The sequence below is a fragment of the Balaenoptera musculus genome, chromosome 1 (assembly GCF_009873245.2).
Source record: "Balaenoptera musculus isolate JJ_BM4_2016_0621 chromosome 1, mBalMus1.pri.v3, whole genome shotgun sequence".
NCBI classification, from domain to species: Eukaryota; Metazoa; Chordata; class Mammalia; order Artiodactyla; family Balaenopteridae; genus Balaenoptera; species Balaenoptera musculus.
The window spans coordinates 109,602,876-109,618,941 of record NC_045785.1 but is presented as its reverse complement, the minus strand read 5'-3'; the positions used below and the strand labels follow the sequence as shown (position 1 = coordinate 109,618,941).

The 16,066-nt window shown below is 48.1% G+C and overlaps 1 protein-coding gene across 6 annotated transcripts in view; it reads right to left on the bottom strand.

The window, feature by feature from the left end:
* Positions 1–3,022: 3,022 nt before the first annotated feature.
* TUFT1 (tuftelin 1) overlaps positions 3,023–16,066 on the bottom strand; it is a 44,889-nt gene continuing 31,845 nt past the window's right edge. For 5 of the 6 annotated variants that reach the window (XM_036859236.1, XM_036859227.1, XM_036859254.1 and 2 more), the window contains 7 exons: positions 14,488–14,601; positions 10,597–10,725; positions 9,918–10,012; positions 7,132–7,237; positions 6,179–6,262; positions 5,183–5,283; positions 3,023–4,595 (listed from right to left, as the gene is read on the bottom strand). In XM_036859236.1, the coding sequence (XP_036715131.1) occupies positions 4,532–4,595; positions 5,183–5,283; positions 6,179–6,262; positions 7,132–7,237; positions 9,918–10,012; positions 10,597–10,725; positions 14,488–14,601 (693 nt within the window). In that variant the 3' untranslated portion in view covers positions 3,023–4,531. Of the gene's footprint in view, positions 4,596–5,182; positions 5,284–6,178; positions 6,334–7,131; positions 7,238–9,917; positions 10,013–10,596; positions 10,726–14,487; positions 14,602–16,066 lie in introns of all 6 variants that reach the window. The other variant, XM_036859263.1, reaches the window with a different exon arrangement.

Genomic DNA, 16,066 nt, shown 5'->3' with positions numbered 1-16,066 from the left:
TCAGTGTTTTTCCAATTTTCCCCCACAGTCATATGTTTTACATAGCAGGCCAGTTCAAACACAAACACATAGAAATAGATATAAAACAGATATAAGTGTCCTCAAACTCCTGCAGACATATGCGAGTTTGGCCTAGAATGACCCCCCTGAATTGACAGATTAAGTCAAGAGGACAAATTACTTCCTTCCCCTCAGCTTGTGAGATCCTGTGGTCTAAGACTTGGCGACCAATACCTGGTCAGGAAATTAATTATCCTACCACCATCTACCCTCAATCCCATGTCCCAGAGGGCTCCAGAGGAAGAGAGATTCCAGAAGAAAGGCCACACACATTTTAGAGTTCAAAGTAGGTCTCACTGCCAACCCACAGAGCACACAGAGTTAGAAATGTCTCACCTTTTAAAAACACATCTCCTTTAGCCTCAGGCTAGATAAGGATTTTCCTTGGAGAAAGAGGGGCTAGAGAATATTTAGGTCTCCAACTTTTGAGTTTCAAGGCCATGGGGCTTAGAACTGGGACAGGGAAGATAGGAAACACTTTCTCCTTGCGAAGTTAGAGTCCTAAATCGAAGCATGGAAAAGAGGCCAAGGGCCCTAGGCTAACATCTGCTGTTGGGTCAGAGCCTGAACAAACTCAGGCCCGAGTTCCGCAAGGCTTGGCAATGAGGAATGAGGGAGCCCACGGGATTAGCAGAGGCCCCACAAAAAACAGCAACACACATTGAAGAGCTGATTAAAGACAGAAATTTGCTTTTCTACCCCCAAGGGATATTACCCTCCTCAGTCAAATTAAGTTGCTTTAAGCCATATCATGTCAAAGCATCTTTACAGAGTACATCTTGGAACGTTTCATAATACAAAATTTTTTTAAATAGAGTTGAAAATAAGCCAATCAATTTTTGGCTTTAGATACTTAGTTTTAAAAAAGAGGAAGTGAGAGAGTAGCACTGACATATATACACTACCAAATGTAAAATAGATAGCTAGTGGGAAGCTGCTACATAGCACAGGGAGATCAGCTCGGTGCTTTGTGACCACCTGGTGGGGGGGGGGGATAGGGAGGGTGGGAGGGAGGCTCAGAGGGAGGAGATAGGGAGATATATGTATACATATAGCTGATTCGCTTTGTTGTACAGCAGAAACTAACACAACATTGTAAAGCAATTATACTCCAATAAAGATTTTTTTTTTAAAGTAAAAAAAAAAAATAAAAAACTGAAGAAAAAAAACCCAAAAGAGGTCCAATGTACCATTTGGTTGAAATACCATGTCCCTGTCAGGCTTTTTTCTACTCAGGGAGGGGACAAATGAAGAGGTGGGAGGACAGGGCCAAGGAGTGCTCCTGCAAGCTTTTCCTACGTTGGGGTGATGCTCCGGGTTTACAGCAGCCTGCTGATGACGGCTGCGTGTCCGGGCAGCTCTCAGTACCCAGCTCAAATAAACAGGCTGTCATGGCAAAGGTCCCAGGGAGTCAGACTCAATCTTCCCTCTACAACATATTCAAGGAGCACAGAGGAGTTGGCTTACACATGACATAACGCAGGCAATAAACCGGCCGCTGAAGTCAGGAGCAGCTTCTTACCACGCCCTTTCTCAGGCCCTGGGCTCTGCTTCTGTCCTCCTCCAGTCCCCGTTCTCCATCTCTAATGGAAAAGCTGCCAGGATGTAAACTACCTTTCCCTCAGCTACTTTTTCTTCCCATAGACCCTTCTTAGCCCCTGTTCCTTTCAGCAGTGGTACAACTAAACTCGGGGAAATATACACCAGGGGCACTTTTTGGTCCCAGAAATCTCTTAGAGCTCTAGTTTTTTTTTTTTTTGTTTGTTTGTTTGGCCGTGCCACGTGGCTTGTGGGCTCTTAGTTCCCTGACCAGGGATCGAACCCCGGCCCGAGGCAGTGAAAGCGCAGAGTCCTAACCACTGGACCGCCAGGGAACTGCCGTTAGAGCTCTTGTTCTAATCTCCAGAACGTTTCCAGACCACCTCATTATCTCCAAGCCGAAGCTCTGCTCATCCCACCACGTCCTTGAGACCCAGCCCAGAGCCCCCCTCTCCTGGGTGGCGGCTCACTCGCTCCTGTCTCCTTCCAGCCACGCAAGTCGCCTTGGCACCTCAGGCAACCGCACCCTGCTTCCACCCTCTTAATATTCAGAGAACAAGCACAGTCTAGATACACCCAGGCCAAGCAAGACTTCCAGAGAAGGAAGAGAACCCAGGCTGTCAGAAGACAAACCCAGGTCTGGAATGGAAGGAGGTTTCCAGTGCATCCTGAAGCCTGGATGTGAATTAGCTGAGAAGCATTACCTGAGATATGAATTAGCTGAAGCCTGGATGTGAATTAGCTGGGAAGAAAAGTCACAAGAGAAAAATTTACATTCTTTTGATTGAAGGAGAAAGGGGACTAGAGAGGAAATGCGGCCAGGGATGACGGGGGTTCCATTTCTAGTTTCTTTGGTCCAGGGAAGATTCGTGTAAATTTAGCTATGTCCCCCGTTGGGCCCTGCAGTCAACTACATTTTTTGGCAGAAGGAAAAAGATGATCAGTGGATTAATTGAATGATGCCTAGAGATAGCCCAAAACTAAAGCCTCAAACAGCTGCAGTCAGCATTTCCAGAGTACTTTTCATTCCTGCGAAGCACATGGAGTTAGTCTTCTCCCTCCAGTGCTGATTGGTAAATCTCTAAGTAATCACAGGACCTCTGTCTGTGAGCAGATCTTTTCCAACTGAGGAAGACACGCAGTGGCCAACCTTAGGGATCCCACAAGGCCACCACCCCAGACAGGGTCAGAGCTCAAGTTAGGGGCTACCTCCTGCCATGGGGACTCAGACCATGGAGGTGAGCTGTTTAACAGAGACATGCTAACTCCTCTGAATGCCACAAAGTCCCCATATCATCGTGTTGGGCATGTCTCCATACCTCCCAGATGTGGATAGCAGGGTGCCCATCTGCAAGAGGCACTAAAATTATGCTCTTTCTTCCTCCCCGAAAAGTGGAAAGAAACCAGGCCAGGAGCTCGAAAAGACACATGAACATAATTTATTAAATTCACCACACAAAGAACATGCCACAGGAAAGAATATCAGAACTGGAAGGGCCCATGGAGATTATCTGGTCCAACCCCCTCGTTTCACAAATGGGAATGGCGTGAAGAACACCAGACCACCAGAACACGATGGACAAAGCCAGCATGGGAGCTCAGCCCTGATGCACAGAAACCGCAGACTTAAGGCTTCTGGTTTTGAGCCAAGTAGAACCTAAAGACTTAATGTTTATTCTTCATTTTTCTGTGTCCTACGGTACCACATTCTGATGCTTATCTCCTCCTTAAGGCTGCAGGAAGAGCCCTAAAGAAACTCGATGAGTGGCAGGTTCACGCAGAGCCAGGATAAGAAACTGACTGTGGAGCAGAGGGGTACAGAGGGGTTAAGGGAAGAATTCAATCCCTCCTGATTGCTCTCTTCCCCCAAACAACAGACACTCAGACCCCGATGCTTCAGGGAGAATATATCAATACTTGCCTTCCTGAGATTTGGAGGAGGAAGGGAAAAGCAGCATGAAAGAGAGAAAAAGACTATGACATCATTCTGAAATCGACAAGTCCACTGGGAACACTCTTTTCCCTCTGTCGAGCAAATCCAAACACTGCAAGAGAAGGCTGTAGAACTCTGAACTCTGGTATTTAATCAGTTGTGAGATGTAAGCAAAAACACCAATAACTTAGCAAAATAAATACCACGAGAGTTTCTTCACTGAGATGGATGTAACCCAGTGAAAACAGTTTTTAGGCGCTGAGTCGAGAAGAATGAGGTGTATCTTGCACTGCAACTTAGGGGGAAACCCTAAGAGATTCTGGGAGTCTTCACAGCAGACAGAAGTCGCCCGTAACTGTCCGTGGCCTCACAGAACCTTTCTGCTAAGAGCTACTCCCTGAAGGACATTCCCCCTCCCCAAAAGACAAGGCCTGTCCAGTCAAAGTTGAGGTTCACAGGCCCTGACAGGTAGCCCCATTGTTTGTCTGCAGGAGGCCCGGGTCAGCATGGGGTGAGGGTGGAGCAATTAGAAAAACAAACAGTTTGTTGCTAAGAACTGAGCTGTGTTTAAGGAAGGAACTTCATGCCCCAGGGACACTCTCCAATCACTGCTGACGTCTGTGCCTCCAGCCTCTAGGGCTGAGGCAGATCTTGTCACCTCTCCCGATCTGCGGAGGGCCTGGCTTCTGGGGCAGAATAACTGGCCCGGGCTACAAACTCCAGCCTACAACAGAAGGGAGGCTCTGCTACAGAGAAAAATAGTAACTATGGGAATAAGGCTACTGCCCTGGCTCCTGTGGGCAGGATATCGCCGGCCTCCAGAGGCTGCAGTGTCCAGAGGGGGAGCTCATCCCCTGTCCGCCCAGCGTAGAGGATGGGCGTTCGGAACCATGAAGGGAGCAGTCGGGAAGTCAAAGTCAGGGCCGGCAGCCTCCAGGGGTGGTGGGCTCCTCCTCAGGCCAGAGGCACCAGCAACAGCAGCACCTTGTCTCCTGCAGCTCATGTTTCCACCACTCGGATGAGAGGCATGGGCTTTAGGCTGGGGGGCTTGGCGATCCTAACGCTGAAAAGAGAGTCGGAAGCGCTGAGTGCCCTGTTGTTGCCCACCCTTCACAGAGCCGCCCCTCCAGTTTGCCTCTGGATTCTACCCTGCAGGGCCCGCTGATCTCTTGGTTCTAATGCCTTGAAATAGTAATTGTCAGTGCTAAGAGATTAGGGGACTGGTACTTTTGTCCGGTGGCAGGGGTGGGGAAAAGAGAAGGCGCAGCTGAACACCTTAGGAGTGGGTATGGCTTTGATTCTTGATTTTTTTTCAGTCTTGGACCTTTTTGTGAATCTCTTGGAAACAAAAGGCCCTCTCCCTGGAAATATGCCCTTACTACACATTCACAATTTTTGCATACAACTTCAGGGGGTTCAGATGCCTCTAGCATTGTTCATGGGCCTCTTTGGGGTTCTGGTATCAGGCTCTACTCTAACCTGGTTAGAAAGTGGTTCAGGTGGAGAATGGGTCAGATTCGAGACTGAGAGAATGAAGCTGGATTTAGAAGAGCCTCATCCTGGCCTTGGCACTAAAGGTCTCCTTCCCACGGCTCTGTCCCTCTTTCCTTCACTTCCTACCTGGGGCCCACTCCAGGCATGCCCACTCACCTGCCCGGGTTCTCAGTCTTGGTCCGGTTCTGGGTGCTGAAGTTGCCATGACTGACTTGTTTCTCTATCAGGTGTTCCATCCGGTCGTGCATCTCTAAATTCTGTAACACAAGTTATGAGATTAGAATTGGGCTTCCTCTGGTTTGCCACGTGCCACATTTAACCAGCTCATTCTGGTCTCCACCTCTATGTGCTGCTGTCACCCCCACCCCTACCGTGTGTGCCACCAGGATGCCCTCTCCCTCCAGTACTTGCCCCAGCCTCCTTCCCTGAAGGCGTGTTCTCTCAATAACTGTGCAGCACTGATCATCTCCTGTAAATCCTCTCTATACATTTCCTGCATATAATTTCCTATAGTATGCTGAGATATTTACTTATGTTTGTCCATATGCTTTTCTATAAAGTATTCTTAGGTATTTTTAAAATGTATTTTATCTATAAATCTAGACTGCAATCTCCCTGAAGATAAACAACCCTGTCTCCCATTTCTTTTTATCTCCCCCACTAGCTGGGACCCTCACACAATGGCTGCAAAGCAATCTCAGGTAGTCAGTCAATGGACAGGAAGGGCCCTGAGGTATGGTAGAAATCCAACCAAGAACTCATTAGCTAATCGAGCCCATCGCCTTAGCCAAAGAGAAGACTCCACCTGTAGAATGCATCCTCCTTCAAAGCTCAGCTCCACTGTCAGCTCCTCTGCCAAGCCCATATAGTCAGAATGAAGGGCCGGCCTCCATGCTGCTATGTGGCACAGGGCTTGCACCATGAGGATATATCCTTTTAGAGTGGGGACAGGTCTTACCATTGTTTGCAACTCCCTGAAGAGTCTTAGAAAATGTTCACTCAGCGGAACTGAAGATCATCCAACCACCCCAGCTACTCACTTCCAAGCAGCAGCTAGACAGGCTCGAGACCCCCTCCAGAATCTCTCCCTCCCTATGTCCAGTTTTTTCTTCAAGAGTCTGCTCCCTTCCCAGGGCTGCCCAGAACACACACCTCGGCTTCCAGGTAGGCAATTTTCTCCTTGAGCTCCTGGATGGCAGTGTCCTTTGACTGTATCACAGCTTTTGAATTCTGGAGCTGCAAAGACGTGGCAGACACTGGAGCTTGTTCTGAAATGACTCATTACATACTCATCGCACTTCGCCCCGCTGCCGGGGGAGCCAGCAAAGACAAAGGGCAGAGTTTTGTACCTCTCTCGTGACTGGCTTAGCTTTTCTATAAAAGCCTTGTTTCAGTCACTGTTAAACTCTTGATTATCCCAGGTGTGAGGGCAGGGGTTTGAGGGGAACACCACCCTGATAATCCAAAATAATGGACGATTCAAAACCCATTCCATTTGACTTTGGGAAATACAAATTATGTATTGGTTCAAGAGATATTTATTGAGTGCTTACCATATGACAGGCCCTGTTCTAGAGAATGGGAAACAGCAGTGCACAAGACAGAAAAATCCTAGCCCTCATGGAGCTGACATGCAGCAACTATGCCCTCCCAATTAGGGTATCTTAAATTCTCAAAACGATTCTACAAAATAGCATATTCTGAGTGTGCTACCCTAGCTCAGGCAAGGGCAGGCAGAAAATGTGCATGAGGTGCAAAGGTTGAAAATCTACACACAGATAAGTGAGTTTATTGGGACTTAATTACTCATTTACCAGCACTCTTCAAAGTGTGGGAGAGAATAACCTTTTCCTTCTTCTCCCATGGGAATGCACAAGGCAAATAACCAAAAAAGTAGGGGGAAGATGGGAGAAAAGCAAATCCCAATCACCCTAACCTAGTAATCGGTTGCCATAAATGTTTTATGGGACACTTAATGAATATAAGCCAAGATACCCAAGAGAATAAATCAATAAAGGTGTAGACTTGATAGGAAAACAGGGCTAGACAATGTGGAAACTTCCAGAGGGGTAACCCAGAGCAGGGTAAGATCTAACCCTGCTTACCTGCTCTATCATTTGCCGGACTTTCCGCTGCTGGCTCTTAAGCATGTCATCCAAGTGGTGGATCTTCTCCCGCAACCCAGCCACTTCCTTTTCCAGGTTAGCAGCTCTGGGGATTAAGACCAGAAGGCTGAGGCAAGGGGAGAAGATGCTCTCTCCACCCAGTCACAGTAAGGGCCTTGGGCTCAGGGGGTTTCGATCAGGCATGATTCCCTCTGCCTGATTCCCCAGTGGTCTGCTGTAAGGAGGAGGTGGTGGGACACCTTAGAACAACACATCAGAAGCATCACTAGAGATCATCTAGTCCAAATAAGGGAACTGAGGCTCGGAAAGGTTAGAAAGGATAAGTCATTCTGGATAGTTCTATGGATAAAACTAAGGCCAATAGGTAGACGTTTCAAGGAAGGAGTTCTTATATTAACACGGGAAAGACTTTTTCAGTATTAAAGTTGTCAGAAAGTGGACTGCCTCGTGTGTAACGAACTCCTCCTTCCTGGAAAGATTCAAGTACAAGCTGGGATTATGATACCCTAGACCATCAAGCTTTGGCAGGGATTTTATATCAAGAGGGAGATGAGATTTGAGGACCCTTAAAGCTTCTTCACACAAGTCTGTTTCTAAGTCTCCTGATTCCTGCAGACACTGCTGTTTCCTTTGCCTCTTCTAAGCAAACTGGGCCAAGATCTCCAAAGGTCAGGCGGCTGGGGAGAGTGTCCAGGAGTTCAGAGCGCTGAAGAATTGCTGGTACCCATTACTCTCTGGGTCTGCCTGAGGAAACAGACAAGCGCCCACTGCTAGAAGATGGGCAGTGCTTGGCGTGGGGGACAGTGCAATCTGAGCCTCCAAACTCATACTTCCTAAGCTTCAAACATTCTAAGTTGTCACCCTCAGCTCTCCAGTGCCCTATTACTCAGTCTCCTTTTATTTAGAAAATCAGCATTTATGATGCATAGCTGTCACTTGCCATCCCCAAGTCTCGGTTTTGGATTATCTGGTCTTTTGTGTTTCTCCTGCTCCTTCCACTCAGTCTCCTGCCCATGAGCATCTCCACCATTGAGGAGGGAGTGCTGAGTAATTTAAAGCAATTCTGGGGCTTCCCTGGTGGCGCAGTGGTTAAGAATCCACCTGCCAATGCAGGGCACACGGGTTCGAGCCCTGGTCCGGGACGATCCCACATGCCATGGAGCAACTAAGCCTGTGTGCCACAACTACTAAGCCCGTGCGCCACAGCTACTGAGCCTGCGCTCTAGAGCCCGTAAGCCATAACAACTGAGCCCGCGTGCCTCAACTAATGAACACCGTGCGCCTAGAGTCCGTGCTCCGCAACAAGAGAAGCCACCACAGTGAGAAGCCCGTGCGCAGCAATGAAGAGTAGCCCCCACTCGCCGCAACTAGAGAAAGCCCGCGCACAGCAACAAAGACCCAATGCAGCCAAAAATAAATAAATAAATGTATAAAAAAATTAAAAAAATTTTTTTTAAATAAAGCAATTCTGCTGTGAAGTCTGAAAGAAGGCTACAATAAGATGTCTGCATTTTTCATGCCAGGCAGGCCTAGATCAAGGATATCCCAAAGGAGAGAAAAGGACCCCCCAGCAGACTGAGGGGTCTAAGAAGGCAAGGATTGTGTCTGTTTATCTTGGAATTCCTTAGAAGGCCCTTCAGGTAATGTCTGTTTAACTTAGAAAGGTCCAAATTATACAATGAAGTCCAGACCAATATACTAATGTTAAATTTGATGTACCAGGACTTCCCTGGTGGTGCAGTGGTTAAGAATCCACCTGCCAATGCAGGGGACACAGGTTCGATCCCTGGTCCAGGAAGATCCCACATGCCGCAGAGCAACTAAGCCTGTGCGCCACAACTACTGAGCCCGCACTCTAGAGCCTGCGAGCCGCAACTACTGAGCCCGCCCGCCATAACTACTGAAGCCTGTGAGCCTGAAGACCATGCTCCGCCACAAGAGAAGCCACCGCAATGAGAAGCGCACGCACTGCAATGACGAGTAGCCCCCGCTCGCCACAACTAGAGAAAGCCCGCGTGCAGCAACGAAGACCCAACGCAGCCAAAAATAAATAAATGAAATAAATAAATTTATTTTAAAAAATTTGATTTACCATCTGAGATCTTCTATATTATTTGCCAACAGCATAAAAAATTTCTAAATTCGTGAAGGTCCAAGAATGGCTCAATCTTGGCTCTGTAGGTTTCACTGGTCTGGGGCCTCTGATCCCCTCTGATCAGAGGGAAGTTGCAAAATCCTCTAACCCTGGAGTAGAAAGGATCTCAGAGATCCCCTAGATGCCACTGCTGACAGGTGGGTCTCAGTTTCTGAGTTGGTTCAGATGAAAGAAGTTCAGTATCTCTCCACGAAGCTGCTCATTGTATTTTCATCAGCAAGACTTGTGTGGAAAGTATTCAATTTTACCCTCAGATAGTTTACAGTTGGTTTTTGTTTAGGGGGGGAGTAAGCTGTGGTGTAATATTACCACTTCCACGTCCAGTGTGACAACCACGGAATGATCTGCCACAACGGCAGACACTTTGTCAGGTCCTGCTTGACCCTTGCTCTAAAACTGTAGAAGCCCTTTCTTCAGGTTATTACTCCCTGGAAAATGAGCTCCTTGGAGATGGCAGCCTCCCCAACAGTATCTCCCTGGGCAGGGCCCCACACTGAGTAGACACACAGTGAGTCAGAGCTGGAAGATCTGACATCAGCACCAGCTTCCTCCCCAGGTCTGTGCCCTCCCCTCCCTGCACCCCAACCTCACGGTGAACCAGAGTCCTTACTTTTCTTGTTCTGCTCGGCAGTCAACCTTCTTGCTCCGAAGTTCCTCCAGAGCTGTCTCCCCTTCCCTGACCTTCGCCAGTAAGGCCTGATGCTCCTGGATGGGCCAAAGGGAAGAAAATCTAAGATGAGGAGATGGCGACAGTTTCTGCGTTTGGGGTGAGATGGGCACTAGGGCTGGCAGTCAGCCCCTGCTGGGCCTGGGACAGCTGCCAAAGAGCAGCAGCCCAAGCTGGTTTGATGGGGCACTCTCCCCTGTCCGGGATAACCCTTCCCACCCCGGCACATAGAAACTTCTCAGCCTCACCCAGCTGCCCAGAGGGAGGGTCTGGCCCTGCATTATCCAGGCCCCCCTGCCAACTATGGCTACCAGTCCCCGAGAAACCAGGCTGAGTGGCTCCTGAAGAACCATCTTCAAAGGCCAAAGGGCAGCTATACAAGAACCCGCCTGAAATGGAAATGGGTTCAACTCTAGTTATCAAGGGCTAAGTTAGACAGAGAAAGACCTTCCCATTCCTTAAGGGCTAAGAGGTCCTCGAAGGTATTTGCCAAAGGAAGCTATGAAATGTGCTTTTCTGGAGCTGCTCAGAAAAGGACAGTCTCTGCAACCACCTCAGTCAATCCCCAGGCACCTTCCGGCCCAGGAGTCTGAGTGCTGAAGAGCAAGACTCCAACAGTTACCGTCTCCATTCCCACAAAGCATCTCTGCAGCTCCCCGACTTCCGCCTCCTTCTGCTCCACTCTGTCCTCTGCTCTCTGAAGGGCCACCCGATTCTGTTCTGCTTCTCTCTGGTACCGACTGAGTGTGACCTGTGACACAGGATGGGGAGGCGTTAAGCATGCAGAGGAACAAACATGGATTAAAAACCTTAGAAAAGAAAACCCAGAGGGGGACTGCCCTGGTGGTCCATTGGCTAAGACTCTGCACCCCCAATGCAGGGGGCCCGGGTTCAATCCCTGGTCAAGGAACTACACCCCACATGCTGCAACTAAGCGTTCATATGGCGCAACTAAAGATCCCGCACGCCACAACTAAAAATCCCACACGCCGCAACTAAGACCCAGCACAGCCAAATAAATAAATAAATATTAAAAACAAAAAAACAGGAATCTGGGTGCAGTGATGGGAGGAGGGAGGCAACCCTGATGAGCACACCGCTGTCTCCCACTCACTGTTTCAGGACCACTCAGGAGACTAGCAGATTAACTCCACTGGCAGGGTTAACTGTCCCATAGTTGATCAAGCTCTACTTTAGAGTGACACCTGGAACCCACAAGCACCGCTTTCCAGATGGCTGACTTCGTCAACACCCCCACCAGCCCTCCAGTGCCACCCAAGCTTAACCCAGTGTTTCAGCTTTCCTCCTCGTGCAAACACAAAAAATCCAGGGGAGGAGATCTCCATGTCCTTCCTTCTGTCTCCCACTCTTCCTCGTCCTCACTTCCAGCAATACTGGAAAGGCCAAAATGGCACCCGGAAGGGCTACTAGCACGAGGAAGAATTTGCTCTTTGTCAAAGATGATAAGCCAACTTGGAAAGGAGAGAAGCAGAATTTGTAGTGAAAAAGTAAGAACTTGCCTCCTTTCCTCCCACGTGCATTTTGCCAACTCCAGTCATCCTTCAGGTCTCAGCTTAGACACCCCTTCTTCTAGGGAGCTCTGAGCTCGGGTGAGGAGCCCTTCCTTGTGTGTCCACAGAAGACACACAGCCCTTCCCTCTTATAGCACTGAGCAGATTTTGCCCGGTCACTTGTGTGCACCCCCAGGGAGACCATCAACTTCATGACGGCGGAGACCTTGGGCACCGTTACCTTTCCAGAGCTCAGCACAACACCGAGCACACAGCCACTGCTCCATAATATCATGAATGGAATTGATGGTCATCTAGTCCAACCCTCTCCTTTCACAACTAAAGATCAACTGACCTATTCAAGGTTACACAGCCAATGAATGACAGAACCCGGTTACTTCATCATCCATTTCAATGCTTCCCAGTTACCCCGCACTGACTCCCCAGTTAGTTACTAAAAAAGAATCCAGGTAGCCTCCGGAAAGCCTAACCAGACCCGGTAAAACAGAACTCCGGCAAGCAGTTTGTGTGGCTCCTCCCAAGTCAGAATCAAGGAGGAGAAAGCAAAGCACGGGATGATGTGTGATGGGATGTGTCCATGCTGCACACAGCTCTGTCCAGAGCGAACTCACGGCAAATCCTTCCTAACGGCCAGGAGCCAGCAGAACGGGAAAGCATGAGGTTTTCCTCATGGTAATTGACAGCCTTGCCCTTCCTCCCCCGCATGTTCAGAAAAGGAGACCAGAAAGTCTAATTCACCAGGAGAGACAGAGAAAAGCCTTCAAATGTCTCATATTAGCCTGGAACAGGCCAGCCCCATGGGCGCGAATGTAAAAATAAGGCCTCTCATTTCTGTACACAGACATTGCACCCAGGTTGATGTGTGCTCGGAGTACAGCATTAACGGGCCACAGATGATCCTCACACCCAGCTACAGGATCACAGAGGAAAAACACACCCCCCTCTGCCACATGAGTCCCACAGCTCCAGCCAGCTCTGCCCTAAGGGAACCTCTTAATCATAAGAGGGTGTGGTGACCTACCCCAACAGCGGGAGAAACCCAAGGAGCATCTCCTATCGCAGGTGGGTGCTGCATGCCTCGGGGTTAAAGGGCAGCCCCCTGTAAGAAGCCATGGGCGTGTGGTTAACAGCTGTCAGGGGTCTTCTAGCCTTGGGCTTTTACTCAGGACACTTTTGCTCAAGCTTTGAAACCCAGGGCCAGCAGAGCCCCCCCGTATGCTGCCAAAACCAACCAGTACTTCACAATGTCTCTCAACGTAGAAATTTCTTTCTAAAATTCACAGTCTGGTCAGTGCTACAGCCTCGACCTCCCCTTCCTCCTGTTCTACTCCAAGAAGGTAAGGAACAGCTGGTCATTGAACCAATTCATTGTCAACCAAATAATCCAAATTGTGGAATCTGAAATAGATACAACAAACTCCTTTACTGCACAGCTACTCTGTTCTGAGACCAACTAATCTTAGTATTACCCTAAGCCCAAATTATTTAGGATAGGAAAACCCACGTGTTAAACTGATCACTAAGAAAAATATAGGATATTTTTTGTTTCTAAAACCCCTCTGAGTAATAAATATACTTACATATATTACCTCACTCAATCCATACATCAAACCTGTGAGGTATATTTCATGACCCCTTTTTACAAAACTTGAAACTGATGGTTAGGGAGGTTAAACTACTCACTCAGGTAAGACTTCGACTACTCTTGAGGCAGTTGATCACTCGCACTGCCCTTCGTCCTCACCCTCAATACACCTCTCAAAATTCCCTCTTTTAGGGAATTCCCTGGTGGTCCAGTGGTTAGGACTCCATGCCTCCACTGCCGGGGGCCTGGGTTCGATCCCTGGTCAGGGAACTAAGGTCCCGCAAGCTGTGTGGCGTGGCCTAAAAAAAAAATTCTCTCTCTTAGTCCATAAAACAGAAGAGTTCAGGCTGGGATTCCTCTTTCCACCAGACCCTAGCAAGCCTGGGCAGGGGAGAATCCTATCATCACATATTTCTGACCTAAAAAGTACTTTACGTGTGGGTGAACAACAGCACATAACAGATGGCTACTCTCACATAGAGCAGCTAGGAAAACTGCTCTGTTTGCCCAGTGTACCTCATCTTATACCCAAAGAATTGTCTGGAAAGCATGGAAGACGTCACATACTTTTAATAGTGGGGGGCTTTCTCTATATAGAGATTTTTGTATTTTTTTTAATCTGCTACAATAACCTAGTATTACTTTTATAACAATAATTGAGATACTCACTCAAGATCACAGAGCTCTGGGCAGCAGTAGGGATAAACTGGGAATTTGGGATTAACCGATACTACTACTATATATACTGTAGATAAACAACAAGGACCTACTGTATAGCCCAGGGAACTATATTCAATACCTTGAAATAACCTATAATGGAAAAGAATCTGAAAAAGAATATATATATGTGTATATAACTGAATCACTTTGCTGTACACCTAAAAACATTGTAAATCAACTATACTTCAATTTAAAAAAAAAGATCACAGAGCTCTGTGTTGTAAAGCCAAGTCTTGATCTAAAGTCCCCTGACCCCATGGGCACAGTTCTTCCTAAGACCACACCAATTCATCCACTCATCCTGTCCACACTTAAGAGGCACCCACCTGATGCCAGGTATTGTCCCAGACACTGGGGATGCAGTGGTGAACTTGACAGCAATAATCCTTGCCTGCATGGTGCCTAGAGCCCAGCAGTCCTTATAGAAAGGACTTCTGAAGTACCTGCTCTCCCAGACCAGCATCACCACTCTGCTCCAGTAGAGCAGAGACTCAAGAGCTAGCCTTAGACAACAAAAACTATAAATATCCAGGAAAGGGCAAAGCAGACAGGAAGTGCTCCAGGCCGCAGAGCCTAGCCTTTCCAGTTGATGGCACTCCAGCCAGGAAGACTTCATCTGCACCTGTATCCAGTGGCCCAACCCTTAGGGCACCTTCTCCCAGATCCCAAATCTCACCTCAAAATCCACACGGTCTGACTGGTGCTGCCGCTCAGCCTCCTGCAGCTTGACAAGCAAGTCCTGCACGGTCCTCCTCAAGCTCTCGACATCTTCATCTCTATAGGTGTCCACCTGCAGCCAGAGCAGGGAAGGGAAGGTGAAGTTACTATGTTTGTGACTTGGTACGAGAAGGTCCCCCTGACAACGCACACTTGTTTGGACCATCTTGCTCAGACCACCCTCACAAAAGAATTCACATCGCACAAGGGGAGAGTTAGTCAGTCATAGGCACCAAGGAGTTCTGAGTTATTCATACGAAAACACTCTCATACCCTAAAGAACTCAACTAGCTTCCAATCACCTCATTATTTTAGGACACACTAGTAATTTTTATACATGTATCAACTGATTAATGAACAGGTATGTTTATGCCGTTCTCATGTGTCTGTCCTGCTTCCGTCAGACTAGAGCTCTCTGAGAGCAGGGACCATGTTTCGCTTTGGACTACAGTTCCCCAAGGGCAGGGACTGTGCCACACTCATCATGAGGGGCATGTCCCAAAGGCAAGCCTTTTGTGGTTCTCTACACTTAGCACAAAGATCAGCAGATAAAGGGTTACTCACAGATGGGCAGCTTAAGGCAAAAGCACCCAATAAGTCCAGGAATCTGATTCGATGGAGGAAAAGGTGTCTCACTGAGGTTACTGTGAGCCTCTCCCCCAGGCACACCCGAACTGGGGGTGGTTAGGGCTGAGCTGGCATGTACACTCTCGCTGCACTTCAGTTACCAGCTCCCTTGAGTCTGACAGAAAAGTCCCTCCCGGTCTTGCACAGTGGGAAGTAGCAGCACCTTCAAACAAGAGCACAGAGCTCAGCTGGGAGGAGGGGACAGGGTCCCTGGGTGGCTGTGTTATCACTGAGTCCTGTGGGCCTTGTTTCTCTATCTGGGAAGCAGGGAGAAGACTCCTTACCACGCCCTGCCTTACAGCCTGCCTCAAAACTAAGATAATATCCGGTAGGGCTTGGAGCTTGTGAGAAGAAAGGCTGAACAGATAGTGCCAGGTGTTATTATAACTTGTTGCTAACAGCATATTTGCCAAATATGGTGATTCAGGGAAGGGAAACATCCAAACTGCACGTCTAAAGTAAGTGGCTAGAATCACAACATTCCAAATCCAGCCGTCAGTAAGTTATCTGGTCAGTTCCCCTATGTCTGCGCCTATGCTGCTGGGCAGGTGAGAATGTTTGAAAAGGCTCCTCCTGGAGCACAACTGTTATGTGTTTATTTCAAATGGCGTTCTCATAAGACTCTCTGATGACATGGAAAAATTTAATGATACAGTATGAAGAGAAAAAAAGGGAGTTATAAAACTTTACATGCAGGAGCTAGAGACAACAAACCAGATTTTAACACAGCAATGTAGATAGAGCCTAAAAACATGGTGTTGGATAAAAAAGGAAAAAACAGAAATACAGCACAAGTCCATTATGAAAATTAAAAACGGGCTTCCCTGGTGGTGGAGTGGTTAAGAATCCGCCTGCCAATGCAGGGGACACGGGTTCAAGCCCTGGCCCGGGAAGATCCCACATGCCATGGA